We start from the raw sequence: 13,649 nt of genomic DNA, 5'->3' as shown, positions 1-13,649 counted from the left end.
TGCTTTAATGACATTTCTTGTGGACACTGCAGCGCCTCTAACGTTTTAATCTTACTGAGTTTTAGTATGAAGTGTTTTTTGAGTAGCCGGCTCCTGTGTTTTGTAGGAGCCAATATCTACCAAAGGTACCGTATATGTGTTGGGTATCCACGACGTTCACTTTGCCTGCTTTCATTGTAAGAATTAATTAGTACGGTTTATTTCATTTTACACCGAAGGTCAGAGCCCAATGAGAAGATTGTGACTTTTAAATTTTACACTATATTTTTATTTTTTGTTATCCAGACTTTGTCTACTGCTTTCATATTTACAGGTCCAAACGCAAGACCCCTAAGACCTCTCCTATGTTTTCTGTTTTTGTTTTTTAAATAGGAGTATACATAGAAAATTACGCTGAGTTGCGTATTTGTGTGTCATTCTGCCTCATTTACCCTATAACGTGCCTCTCAGTGACACATTGTACCACACCATGCACCGGAAAATAGTGCACTGTCAACTCAAAAACACCCTCATGGGTGTAAATGGCCTGTCCTATAACTCACACCACTTTTTACACCGTATGGTCTGGAACACCATTTTTAGAGGGCGTATTCTGTGTAAAACACCCTTCGAAAGGGTACTTTTCCTTGAAAACGCCGTCTTTTGCACCCTTTATACACCCTTTTAGGAGGGCGTTGAACAATCTTAACACCATCCTAAAGGGTGTTTAAAGGGTGCAAAATACGGCATCTTCAAGGAAAAGCATGTTTTACACAGAACACACCCTTTAAAAAGGGTGTTCCAGACCATACGGTGTAAAAAGTGGTGTGAGTTATAGGACAAGCCATTTACACCCATAAGGGCGTTTTTCAGTTTACAGTGTGGCTCATTTCGCTACCTCCAAAGAAGGCGCTTTGTACAGAGACGTATTCTCACTCTTCCCATATAGCTTGTAAGCTATCCCCGCAGCAGCAGCACAGTGAAAATCGATGGGCTGTGCCTCTTCGAGGACCACACAGCCAACCATCATCAAGGGTTTCCTCATAGAGAAGCTCGAAATTCACGGGGGCGGCATCAACTGTACAGCTCTTAGCGAAGACTACTCTCTACTGGCGACGGGCAGCGAAGACGAGACGGTGAACCTGTGGAGCACCCAGTCCACGCCCGTGGAGCTCCTGGGCACGCTCCAGGGCCACACCAGCTACGTAACCCACGCGGTCGTTCACGGGAACTACGTGGTGACCGCGTCGGCGGACAAGACGCTCAAGAAATGGTCCATTGTGGATGCGCGCTGCGTGTACACGTATCACGGCCATACGGCTCGAGTCAATCGGGTCCTGTGTACGGGAGATTTCGTGTTCAGCACTTCGCATGACAAGACGGCCATAGCGTGGCATTTCAGTGCGGACGTTATACTGCAGGTGAGATTTTCCTCCTTCTAGCCATGTCAGTGTTGCTAGATTAAAGGAGCTATGAAGTGTAGCAAGCGAGACTGTGTCGGCTCCAAACGGCGATTTCAACGTGTTGTCTGTAACACCTTTTGTACACTCTTAAAAATGAACTTCACCACATAGCACGCTCCTAGCCAACCATCATCCCGAATGACAACGTTCTCGCCCCTGATTTGTTGAAAACGATTAAGCATTAGGATTAAGCATTTACGTTGCTCTGCCATCCAAATCCTTTTGGCGGCGCATTTCAGGAAGAACTGGAACGCCAAATGTTGGCCCAAGTGAGTCAACCCGAACCCGTGGGTCTCAACGGATCCCAAAGCCAAGAGGAGGATCCTGAGAGCGACGACAACGGGGACGACAACGAGGAAGAGCAACGGCCAAGTTTGACTCACAACGACCGCATCGCTGTCTTTATGGTGAGCATCCTAAAGGGGCACTAAAATGCCCACCACAAGTTCATCGTAAATTGCGTTAAAGGGACTATGAAACGATTTTTTTCTTCGTTTCGTTCGAAAGAAGACATTTTTCTGAGTCTAGAACCGAAATTTTACTTTCGTCGCGCGAGCGGATTTCTCGGGAGCGAATTTAAACGGAGCGGCGAAGGAAGGACAGCTGGCGCCGCGCCGTGGCGAGCTGCCGAGCGGAGACACAACGGGCAACTTGACGCGACCGCGGCCGGCTCAGCAACACGTCATCGTGACGTGTTGCCGAGCCGAGGAATCCCGCCAGGAGCATGCGCCGTAGGATCCCGCGTATGCGTTCATCGGGAGTGGAAATCTCCATGACAGCAGCTTTCGCGCGATCGGCAGATTTCGGCAGTGGCGGCAGCCACAGCGCGAGCTCGCGGCATTACTTGCCATTGTGCAACACCGGTGACGTAACGGGGAACCGAAGTGCGGTCCGTACAGTTACACCGTCGACAGGGAAATATGCGCGGGAGAGGAGGAACGCGGAAGAGACATTTCCAGCGCGCGCTCCTCGCAGAGTGGAGCGATTTCGTCCGGAAAAAATTGTGGCATATTAGTTTCTCTGCGGGAAGAACAGTTTCCATCGAAAAAAAGTATGGGGGTTCCCGAAATTTCATAGTCTCTTTAAAGGCTCGTTCATTTCGTAGTGGGCGTTATTACTCAAAATTTCCATTCAGGGACAAAGTTCCGATCAAAATCGTTCCTCAAAAAGATGTTGCCTATAACGGTGCAGGATGGTGATTTCTCCGAGCGCTTAGGTACAAAAATGGCATCACCACTCTATGTAGGGTTTATTCAGTGACGTCACCCCTCTAGAGGGCTCCCAGAAGGCAATACCACCGCCATGACGTCTCGCTGCCTATGTACTGCTTCGGATATAAAAACTGCATAATAACACTACCGGTAATAACGTACAAGACAAACTGGTAATAACACACAAGAATGAATCCGACTGTGCCCTCAGACGCTGCAGACGGCGCAGGACTTACACTGGCTCGATTAGGGTTAGGACGGTCATCGCGGCGGCAAATCAGACTGTGACGTCATGTGAATAACTTGTGTCTTTTATCCTCCCGCTGGGTGAGCTTCTGCTTGAAGAGATCGTGTGCTCGCTTCAGGGTCACACGAAGAGCGTCTTCCCCGTCTTATTCGTGGCGTCGGACACCAGCTCAGTGATCGGTGCCGACGCGGACAGTGGCGACATAGTCATCACGGGGTCCCACGACTGCACGGCACGCACATGGGACCTGTACTCTTGCGAATGCCTCAAGGCTAGTCCTCAATACGTTTTCTAACACATGTGTGTAGTTATGTGTCCGGGGGGCTTAATCGCTTCATCGTCGCTAGGGGGCGTTCACACGGGCCGAGTTTCAGCACCAACTCAGACCAACTCGAAGCAACGTCTTTGGACCAACTTCAAGACGGTACCGTCTCCACGTTCACAGGTACCAACTCGTTAGCTCCGCCCACAACCAACCTTACGGCAATCGGGTTGTATGGGTTCAAGTCGCTGGTGACTTTTTTTTTAAGTGTCATTAATCAAAACGAAGTCATTTTATTTCACCAGAAGGTCACCAGTATCTCAAAAAATGCCTATGGATATGTTTATATGGCCCTAGCAACCCCCAAAAAATTAAAAATTATCATGTACCCCTGTAGGATTTGAGTCCATGCCAGGCAGTACGACAGGAACGAAATCGCTTGACGCACTCGAGGGTCACGTGGCAATGCTCCTCGCGTTGATTGGTCAGACCACCACCAACTCTCCGAAGTTTTCGCTCGGCGACCGATTCCCACCAACTCGAGTTGGTCACGGTTGGTGATGTCGGCCGACTGCCACCAACTCCAAAGTTGGCCCGTGTGAACGCCCGCTTACGGTCGTTACAAGCTAACGAGTGGCGGAAAATTCAAAAAGGTGGGCACGTGATAAAACACCTGCACGGCGCTCTTCGCGCGATACGTTGAAGGCCGTGGTACACGTGCTCACCTTTTTAAATTTCCCGCCACTCGTTAGCTTGTGACGACCGTAACGACGATGAAGCGATCAAGCCCCCCTGGTACCTCATGGCACTCTTCGTGCGGGTACCTCACTTACAAGCAGTCATCAATATACGGATATTACATGTATGTTCTGCGCTGCAGGTTCTAAAGGGACACACGGCACCTATCAACGCGATGGCGGTGGACAGCGAAGGTCGACTGCTTTTCACCGGGGGCGGAGACGGTGTCATACGATCTTGGTACCTGAAAAGCGGAGAATGCCAGAGGGTGCTGACGGGACACCAGGGGGCCATCGTTTGCCTTCTTGTACGTCAGCATCATCATCGAAAAAAAAAAAAAAAGATGGATAGTAGGGCAAAGTTGTCTGCGTAGCCGTTTAAAGGGTATTTTCGGAATACAGTCAAACTCCTTTATAGCGAACACCTTTTTAACGAAAATACCACTACAGCAATTTTTTTTTGCGGTCCCGCTGGAGCCCTATAGGTCCAATGATGGACATCCTTTTTAACAAAAATACCTTTAGTGCAATTTTTTTTTTTTTTGCTGTCCCCTGAGTTTCGTTGTAAATGAGTTTGACTGTAGACCTCTCCCTGTTTACAAACGAGTGACGTCAGATGGTACAACAGCGCCGCCAACTAGATAGACTGGAACTACGATAGCAGAAAACTCAATAAGTCACAGGAAAGCCACGTTCAAATATAGCTTATTACCTTGTATGGCCCTTGTTTTGCTCCATTCTACCGGTAGCCCTTTCTAAAGATGGCCACCAGGCTCTTCCATCTACAGGAGCCTGAAGGGCACGAGTGTCTCTCGGATTGCACGCGGTGTCCCCGTACAAAGCAAGCGGGGACTATAAGTCGTATGGGTCGTCGTATCAGTCGTAGAAGTCGTAATAACAAACAACATTCCGCGCAGGATTACGACATTGACTTTCGAGACGATGCAACCCTTGGGTGGGGCCTTCTTTCCTTTCCGGGTTGGACTGGGAACGCGAATAAAGACACCAAAGCCACTAAAAACACGTGACGTCATTTGTGGGTACCATTGATACATACCTGGGTAAATTACTTATAAAATGTAATTAAATTACATTACTCATTACTGCAATTCAAATGTAATGAAATTACATTACTCATTACTGCAATTGAAATGTAATGAAATTACATTACAGTTACTACGAAAAAGTAATGACATTACAAAGTCATCACTGCGAGCTTAATCGCAACGATCTTGAGGATGCGGAAATTCATTGTGGCAGTTGGAATTCTTTTAACAGTTGCCAACTCTCTTTCTGCAAAGTGCCAACACAGAACACAGGCTCGATTCTTTTGTAAAAAGTAATCAGTAATGTCATTAAAATTACTGCCCAAATGTAATTAAATTACATTACAAATTACATGATGTCAAAAGTAACGCATTACATTACAAATTACCAGAAAAAGTAATTCATTACTGTAATTTCATTACAGTAATGCCATTACTACCCAGGTATGCACTGATACAAAGACGCGTCCCTTGACCTTCGTGAAGGAATACGTCTTTATGAAACGGCGGTGTTCTCAGCCCGCGCTCTTTCGGTTTCGCTATATATGTCTACCAACGTCATGGTCACGACACGGTGAGGTTTCTTCGGTAGAGGTCTATTCCCTGGATGGATGTACCCCTAGCGTGTCCCCCAATATGGCGTCTTCTAATTGGCCTTCTCAGGTAACGTGGCCCTTCAAAGAAGTTAAAGCTCGTCTCTTCTATCCATTCTCGAATACACCCTTCGTTTATTCCTTCCATTTATGACAACGTACATTTGAATGCACCATTTGAGAATCCTCTTTAAGAGGCTCAATGTTTCGCAGGCTCATGGCCGCATGCTGTACTCAGGCAGCTCCGACCACACCGCGCGTGCTTGGGTGATGGAGTTTGGCGAATGCACACGAGTGTATAGGGGTCATCACCACACAGTGGACTGCATCCGCTACCACGACCGGATGTGTAAGCTTTCTTTCTTTCCAGTATCTCCGTTCCATAGTTGTTGTAGAGCAAACTTGCCTACACTCTTAAAAATGAACTTCACCACATAGCACGCTCCTAGCCAACCATCACCCCGAATGACAACGTTCTCGCCTTAGATTTGTTGAAAACGGGAGGAGGGGCCTATTTTGTGCCGCGCATAATGGACACAAAATAGGCTCCTCCTCCCGTTTTCAGCAAATCAGGGGCGAGAACGTTGTCATTCGGGATGATGGTTGGCTAGGAGCGTGCTATGTGGTGAAGTTCATTTCTAAGAGTGTACCACCGCGCGGCGACCTTTGCTATATGAGCGGGTGGTTGGAGATAAAAAAAAAAGAGTGCGTCTCCCCGACTGAGCAGGTCTTTCAGAAAATGAAGGCAAGGACAGCTGGTATTCTCATATTTAGGAATATACCTGATTCACTGGTGACTATGCACAGTGCTTTGAAAACGGTGCTCTGGAAAGGAATTCCGGTTGTTCTTGAAACGCTTGCAAGGCCGGACGAGTCAAGTGAACCCCCCTCCCCCCCGTAGCAACACAGATCGCTCGGCAATATCAACGGCTTGTTGGGGGCACGACCTACTAGATTACAGTCAACCCTCGATTTATGAACCTTCGATTTATGAATTCCCTCGTTTTATGAACACTAGCACGAGGAACCAAACTTTTTACATGCATTTTTCCCTCGTTTTATGAACCTCGATATTCGAATAATGAATGGAATTTCTGGGAACCAACTAAGAGTTGCCCAGCGTTTTTGCCCTCAATTTATGAACGGATCGTTCCGAGGCCAACAAAAACCTTCAAAGGGATTATTCGTGGTCTTATGAATGACGCCTGAACAGACAAAACGTTTTCCAGGTATTGCACTCTCGGTTCTTAACCCCTCGAAATCCGAACAACAAACGGGTTTTTGCAGAAGTGTTCCTGACCTCAATTAATGAATAAGGTGTCCGCTGTCACCCGGAGATTAATAAACATAGCTTAAAAACCCCAGAGGAAATCCGAGACCAGTTGAGCACGAATGTGCTGACATCTCCTCTTTCCAAGATTGACACAGCGGAAGGCATCGTCCAAAGCAAAATTAAACTATTTAGTATTGTATAATAAACAGAGTGTGAATGCGCTAACATCTGTGCTTTGTGAGATTGATACAACAGAAGGCATGGTCGAAAGCAAAATTACACAATATATTGCATTATAAACACAATACCAACTCGAAAATACTGTTCCATTTGCTCGATACTACTCACTTAAAGGAATTTTCGATTTATGAATCCCTCGATTTATGAACGATCTTTCGGGGAACCGAGGGTGCTCATAAATCGAGGGTTGACTGTATAACGACCATGTCACATAGGCACCCCTTCCCAGCGCCGCATTTTTGGAAGGTAGCAGTGGCGCTACTCATCGTGCCAGTTATTGCTTCCTCAACTTCTACAATACTTTGTACTTTAGCTTACCTTAGTATTTCTGTACAAGCGGTGGGTATTCCATGGAAGATGTTTCATTCTGAGGTTGATTGTCATCATCATTCTACGCGTTTTCATAGGAGCTATCGCTGTCGTCTGCTACGGTGGTCGTACGTACGCTTCTGCGCGTTCAGAGTTCAAATTTCCATCGTCCAATCGTGATGCAGATCTCGCGTGCCGATGAGTAGCGCCCCTAGCGGATCATGCGGACGGGCTTCTCATAGGGGTGGCTGATTATAACATGGTCGTTAGAATTTACGCGTAGTAGGTCGTGGTTGGTGGCCCAAAACTGGATGTTTCTTTCGGCCCTCTCTAGTATACACAGGTTCCGGAGACAAGGTTGCCAGAATGTACGAAGCCAAATCTGGAACGCTCAAGAGGTCGTTCCGAGGCCACGAGAACGGTGTCGTCTGCATTGAGGTGAGTCACTTCATATGTAGCAGCATTGTAAATGAATTAGTGGCCAACTATAAGCAAACCTGTGTCGTCAACGAGACCTTTCCTCTCACAATACCAGCATCAGCAACTGCTGATTGGTAGACCTACGCCTCTTCCTCCGTAAGGGCCAGTTCTCACTTGGCGACTCCCGACGCGGCGTCGTGAGCGGGCGGCGGATATAGACGCGCATTTCCGGAGTCGGGAGAGGAGAGACGTCGAGCCAAAAAAAAACTGCCATGAGGATCTTCTTTCACGACGTCGGCGAGAGCTGCCGAGAACGACAGCTGGCGACCAGAACGGCCACGCCTCCTGATTTTTCGTCTGCTTTTCACGACGGAATGCCACTGTGGTGGGAACATGAAAATCGTGCGCGCTGACGGGGCGGCGGAAATGCGCCACTACTTCCGCCGCCCGCTCACGACGCCGCGTCGGGCGTCGTCAAGTGAGAACTGGCCCTAAGGGCACTGTAAACTGGAAAACACCCTTATGGGTGTAAATGGCTTGTCCTATAACTGACACCTATTTTTACACCGTACATGGTCTGGAACAGCCTTTTTAGAGGGTGTATTCCGTGTAAATCACCCCTGCAAAGGGCGCTTTTCTTTGAAAATGCCCTTGTTTGCACCCTTTAAACACCCTTCTAGGAGGGTGTAAGATCGTTAAACACCCTCCTAGAAAGGTGTATAAAGGGTGCAAAAGACGGCATTTTCAAGGAAAAGCACCCTTAAAGGCGTTTTACCCGGGATACACCCTCTAAAAAGGGTGTTCCAGACCATACGGTGTAAAAAGAGGAATCAATTATAGCACAAGCGATTTACACCCATAAGGGTGTTTTTCAGTTTACAGTGTGCAGCTCGCATCTTGTTAACAACTTGTCATTTCTTTCGGGATCGACCTCAGCTGCTGTGAGAACTGAAGCGTCGTCCTGAGGGTTGAGATACTTTCGGTACGTGATTAACCGATGCGATCTGCCACCCAGCGGGATGCTGCTGGGATTGCAAGTTTTTGATGTATAGGGAAAACCGAGAGGCATAAGGCACAAGGTGCAAGTTTTTCTCATTTTTTTTAATTCTGTTCTAGCGCCGCGAAGCAACTCTGGCTATAAGAGGCCTACAGACGTGGACAGCAGAAAAAGCAGGGGGGTATGGGGTTAGTGTGCGACAGAAGAAGAGGTTCCCCGACGCGAGGGAAGTGGAAACACAGTCATACGAAACCTATCGTGTAACCGTTTCAAGTTCAGGCCAGGTACTTCCACAGCGCAGCAACACAGATGATGGTGGTGGTGATAGGGCTTGCCGTTGTCGGCCTCACGTATGTGGGCAACGTCACGACTCACGCCCTGGGGGAATGTGCGTCCTGGGCCGACTTCTAAGGGAACTGTGCCGACATATGTCTGAAAGCGTCTGAGGAAAACCCAGGAAAAACCCCAGACAGCACAGCCGGCACCGGGATTCGAACCCGGGTACCTCCCAGTCTCGACATGACATGGCCAGCACGCTAACCACTGAGCCACGGGAGCTGGTCAGCAACACATAGAGAGAGAGAGCGCGTACAAGAAATAGACCTATCCCCGTTTGTAAACAAATGACGTCATAGTGTTCGACAGCGCCACCAATTTGGTAGAGTTGAACTATACGCTCGAAGCTAGAGGCAAACAAGGTCGTGCCCGAAAGCCACGGTCTTGAGGGGATTACGATGGTCCCTGAAAGGGACGCGACCTTCGGTCCTACTTTTCTTTCAACAGGAGGCAGCTCGAACAAGTGCCCATTCGTGGAACCCAGCCCTCCCCTTCCGATTTGTTTCGGTTTCAGTCTCTCTGTCAACGTCATGATGACGTTGCTCGGGTAGAGGTTTATTGCCACTTACTGAGGCGTTAGTACTGTTGTGAGACGCAACCACACTCTAAGAAAAAAAAAAGGAGTGATTTTACTCCTTTTGGGGACTAAATGCATTGCTACAAAAAATAGTCCCTTTCGGGAGTAAATGAATGTTACAGAGTGGAGACTGCATTTCACGCGCTGTTGTAAGAGTCCCAAGTACATAATTCGTGTGCATGCATGAAAATACTTTGAAGCAAACCGTCAGCCGCGATATATCGAGCGATATAAAATCTTGCGCCATACATAGGGCACAATTTGCGAAGAAAGATGCGCTAACTGTTTCTTACTCTGTGTGGCTGGAAAACTGCTACGTTGTCTGAGTTATACAGCCTTATGCCGCTCAAATTGACCAAGGGCACATATTTACGTAGACTGTCGCATTCAGGAGACCATTCGCAAAGTTCAGTGACGTTCTGCAGTCCTGGGGAGTAAATGTCGGGACTAAATGCCGGGTTAGGGGACTAAAATGGGGAGTAATTTGCAGACTAGGGGAGTAGAAGCTGCGATTACTCCCCGTTTTACTCTTTTTTTTTTTCTTAGAGTGCAGTCCTCGGCGAGATAACTCACGATCGCCGAAGTACATTCGTCATGGCAGCTGGCTGGCGTCGTGAACGACCGCGACTGCACCCAAGCCGTGCTCTTATGTCGTCAGTTCCAGTATAGTGACGTCCCACAGCGGTCCCACTGCAAGTTTTGTTGTCAGCTGCTCGAGCTGGACAGTTGCGAGTGTGACGTTGTCTTGTGAGTTCCACCCTCATCGTCCCCAATGATGTTCGCCCGAGCCCGTCGCAGGGGTATACTGCAAATATTTTGCTCGTGATACGAGCTACAAGCGGCCACATTGCCCTTCGCGTGAGGCAGTACAGGCAGAGAGTTCAACGCCGTTCAACCGTCTACCGGATGATTCTGATCGTGAGTTACCGCGGTACAAAATGGCCACATCTGAACGCTACACCATGACCGCGTATAAGGACCCCCCAACAACACCGAATATCCTCTGGACGCACGAATAATGTCCTAACGAATTCGTACGTCCGATGGACATCCCGCAGATATCCATCGGACGTACGAACCCGTTAGGACGACACTATTCGTACAGCCAGAGGATATTCGGTGCTGCTGGGGACAGTGCGAGTCGCGGTCTTTCCCCGATACCCTATCGACCCTCTTGATAGACAGTCGCGCTGACGAACGAAATCACATCATCGCGCGTACCGTGAGTTATACCCCTGTCACACGGGCAGTCTTCAATGATCATTGAAACCAATCGTCATTGAAAATGCGTGTAGCGCCACCTTGCGTGTAACGTGCCAACCTGTCGGGGAACATTGAATCCAATACTCTTTGGGAAGTTGACACGTCACACGCTTGGTGTCACTACACGCATTTTCAATGGTCATTGGTTTCAATGATCATTGAAGACTGCCCGTGTGACAGGGGTATTATTTCGCCGAGATCTGAGCACCAGGCATGGACTATACGTACAGCCCTTGACATGCTACATACACGCAGGACTCTTTTACACATGCAGGTTGTCGATGGGAGACTGTTCACCGGTTCCTACGACGGAGCCGTTTTCGTCTGGGACACAACAGGCGTCATCGACGAAACTGTTTTTGGCGAAGAGGACCTTGAGCTGGAAGAGGAAGAACTACCCGAAGATAGCGATGAAGTCAAGAAGGCTGTCAACTTCCTGGAGCCGTTCATTCACGAAGGTTGAACAAAGGGCATCCAACTATTGCATCGTCGGGGCACGGGCGCAAACATTACTGTTCGACGAGAATGATCTGGCGCGTTGTTTTTTTTTCTCTCTCTCTCTATTCCTGCTGGTCTTGTTAAAAATCCAGTGACACATTGAACGCCAAGATCGTTCGCAAAACTCGATCGCGTAGATTGTTTGCCCCTGTGGAGCAGACGCCAAGCATCACATTTTGTCAGCAGAAGACAGGTCGCAACCCCAGAGAGTTCTTGCGCCTTTTGTGCCGTTGGAGCTCCCGATGGTCATTGGATAATGGGAGGAAGGAGGGTGATTTCACGCCGGATCAGGCAGGGTGGAACATATATTAAAGCATTGTCCCTAGGAGGCGTATTGGCGCTGAAAGTAGTTGCAAAGAATTAGTGGTTATTTTTTCATGAATCATCATTCAGATGTGGGCATTTCGACCATTGCGCTTCCTACGCAGTTTGACGCCACGTATCTTCATAACTCTTTGACATATTCAGCTGAATGCCCACATCTGAATGATGATTCATTAAAAAACACCAATGATTTTCAACTACTTTCAGCGCCAAGATGCCTCCGAGAGCCAAGGCTTTAATATATGTTAGAAATAAAAAAAAATGGAGAAGTCGACCGGACCACCCTGCCTGATCCGGCGTGAAATCACCCAGGAATTAAAAGACAGGCGAAACACAGCTCCCTGTGTATTCGCAAATATCTGCAGATTTATCATTTCGGCGCCTTTTCAACCTTCGGTACACTGTAAACTGAAAAACACCCTTATGGGTGTAAATGGCTCGTCCTATAACTGACACCTTTTTTTACACCATATGGTCTTAGAACACCCTTTTCAGAGGGTGTATTCTGTGTAAGACACCCTTTGAAAGGGTGCTTTTCCTTGAAAATGCCTTCTTTTGCACCCTTTAAACACCCTTCTAGGAGGGTGTAAAGTTGTTAAACACCCTCCTTAAAGGGTGTTTAAAGGGTGCAAAAGAAGGCATTTTCAAGGAAAAGCACCCTTTCAAAGGGTGTCTTACACAGAATACACCCTCTGAAAAGGGTGTTCTAAGACCATATGGTGTAAAAAAAGGTGTCAGTTATAGGACAAGCCATTTACACCCATAAGGGTGTTTTTCAGTTTACAGTGTACCAGGGAGGTGGAAGGTTTTTGCTTATGTTGTCACACCGCGTGACTTTTCAAAGCAAATGTATTTGTGAGACACTGATCCTGTGAATCAACAGACGCGAAACCGGATGTTCGAGAGTTCGGTATAGGAATAAGGATGTTGACTTACAGGCGCCTCATCTTCCTTTCACGCCTCTTGTATACTCTACCCTCAACAGCATCCTCACGCCCTTTTGCAGGAGGATGAAGCACTTCTCTTCAGATCGCTAAAATCCCCCCAGTGTCTAGGAGCTAAAAAGGACCTACGCCACACACGCTGTGTAGCTCCCCGGCACTAGGGGATTTTAGCGATTTGACGACAGGTACTGTACTACCGAACTGCCCAGTTTTTAATCCTTTTCGATGAAACACTGCCACCTTTTGTACAACTGATCCAGCCTATTTTCCCTTTCCTGACCGTCCACATATAACGTTATCTCCTCAAAGTAGCCAAACAGCCTTTCAAACCTATCGATCCTGCCAAGCGAAAAACATTTTTCTTTTTCGCGTATGTGAAGAAATCGAGTGTGTCCACTACGACATGGCTTTCACTGTCGCCCAATCTTGCGTACGAAAATAATTCTGGTCAAATAAAATTCTGAACATTCACATCGGTCTTGCCTACCTGATCATTTTATATACTAATATACCTACTCGTAGTTTCGAATAAAATATTCACTGGGAAAAGAGAAGTTCATTGCCTGACGATATGAACGATACTGCATTGGGAAGTGGTGGAAATGGAGAGAGAATAAGCAGCAGGCAGAAAATTATGGTGGGCTAGTGATATGGGCAGGACCTGGATATATGGGACGTCACTGATGACATGGTGGCCAATGAAACAGAGTTAAGCATCTGAAGAGAGTTGGGCTGGTTGGGCATACGTCATTAAAAAGGACAAAAAAAGCACACATCACACAGAACCTCCAGTGTTTGACACACGAAAGAACAACAGACACAACACAACACTGAACAGCGACAAAGTTCGATCGAAGTAAGGTCGTTGCTGAAAAAATACCCGCAATGTGGCTTTTCGTCGACTGCCTATAGTTTCCGTTTTACGCTACT

General features: G+C 47.6%; 1 protein-coding gene across 1 annotated transcript; it reads left to right on the top strand.

Moving 5' to 3' along the window:
* Positions 1 to 968: 968 nt before the first annotated feature.
* On the top strand, positions 969 to 11,436 carry LOC135379197 (WD repeat-containing protein 86-like). Its single transcript, XM_064612440.1, has 7 exons — positions 969 to 1,400; positions 1,682 to 1,814; positions 3,101 to 3,171; positions 4,043 to 4,207; positions 5,752 to 5,887; positions 7,695 to 7,798; positions 11,228 to 11,436. The coding sequence occupies exons 1-7, from the start codon at positions 969 to 971 to the stop codon at positions 11,414 to 11,416; spliced, it is 1,230 nt and encodes a 409-aa protein (XP_064468510.1). The 3' UTR covers positions 11,417 to 11,436.
* Positions 11,437 to 13,649: the final 2,213 nt, after the last annotated feature.

The sequence above is a fragment of the Ornithodoros turicata genome, chromosome 1 (genome assembly GCF_037126465.1).
Source record: "Ornithodoros turicata isolate Travis chromosome 1, ASM3712646v1, whole genome shotgun sequence".
Taxonomy (NCBI): domain Eukaryota; kingdom Metazoa; phylum Arthropoda; class Arachnida; order Ixodida; family Argasidae; genus Ornithodoros; species Ornithodoros turicata.
Note: the sequence above shows the minus strand (reverse complement) of the source record. Positions and strands in the feature narration are given on the sequence as shown.

Excerpts from the sequence above, each read along its gene's own strand:
- LOC135379197 (XM_064612440.1), top strand. The coding sequence starts at position 969 with ATGGGCTGTGCCTCTTCGAGGACCACACAGCCAACCATCATCAAGGGT. Across the intron at positions 1,401-1,681 it reads GTGCGGACGTTATACTGCAG|GAAGAACTGGAACGCCAAAT; the intron begins GTGAGATTTTCC and ends GGCGCATTTCAG. Across the intron at positions 5,888-7,694 it reads CCGCTACCACGACCGGATGT|TATACACAGGTTCCGGAGAC; the intron begins GTAAGCTTTCTT and ends GGCCCTCTCTAG.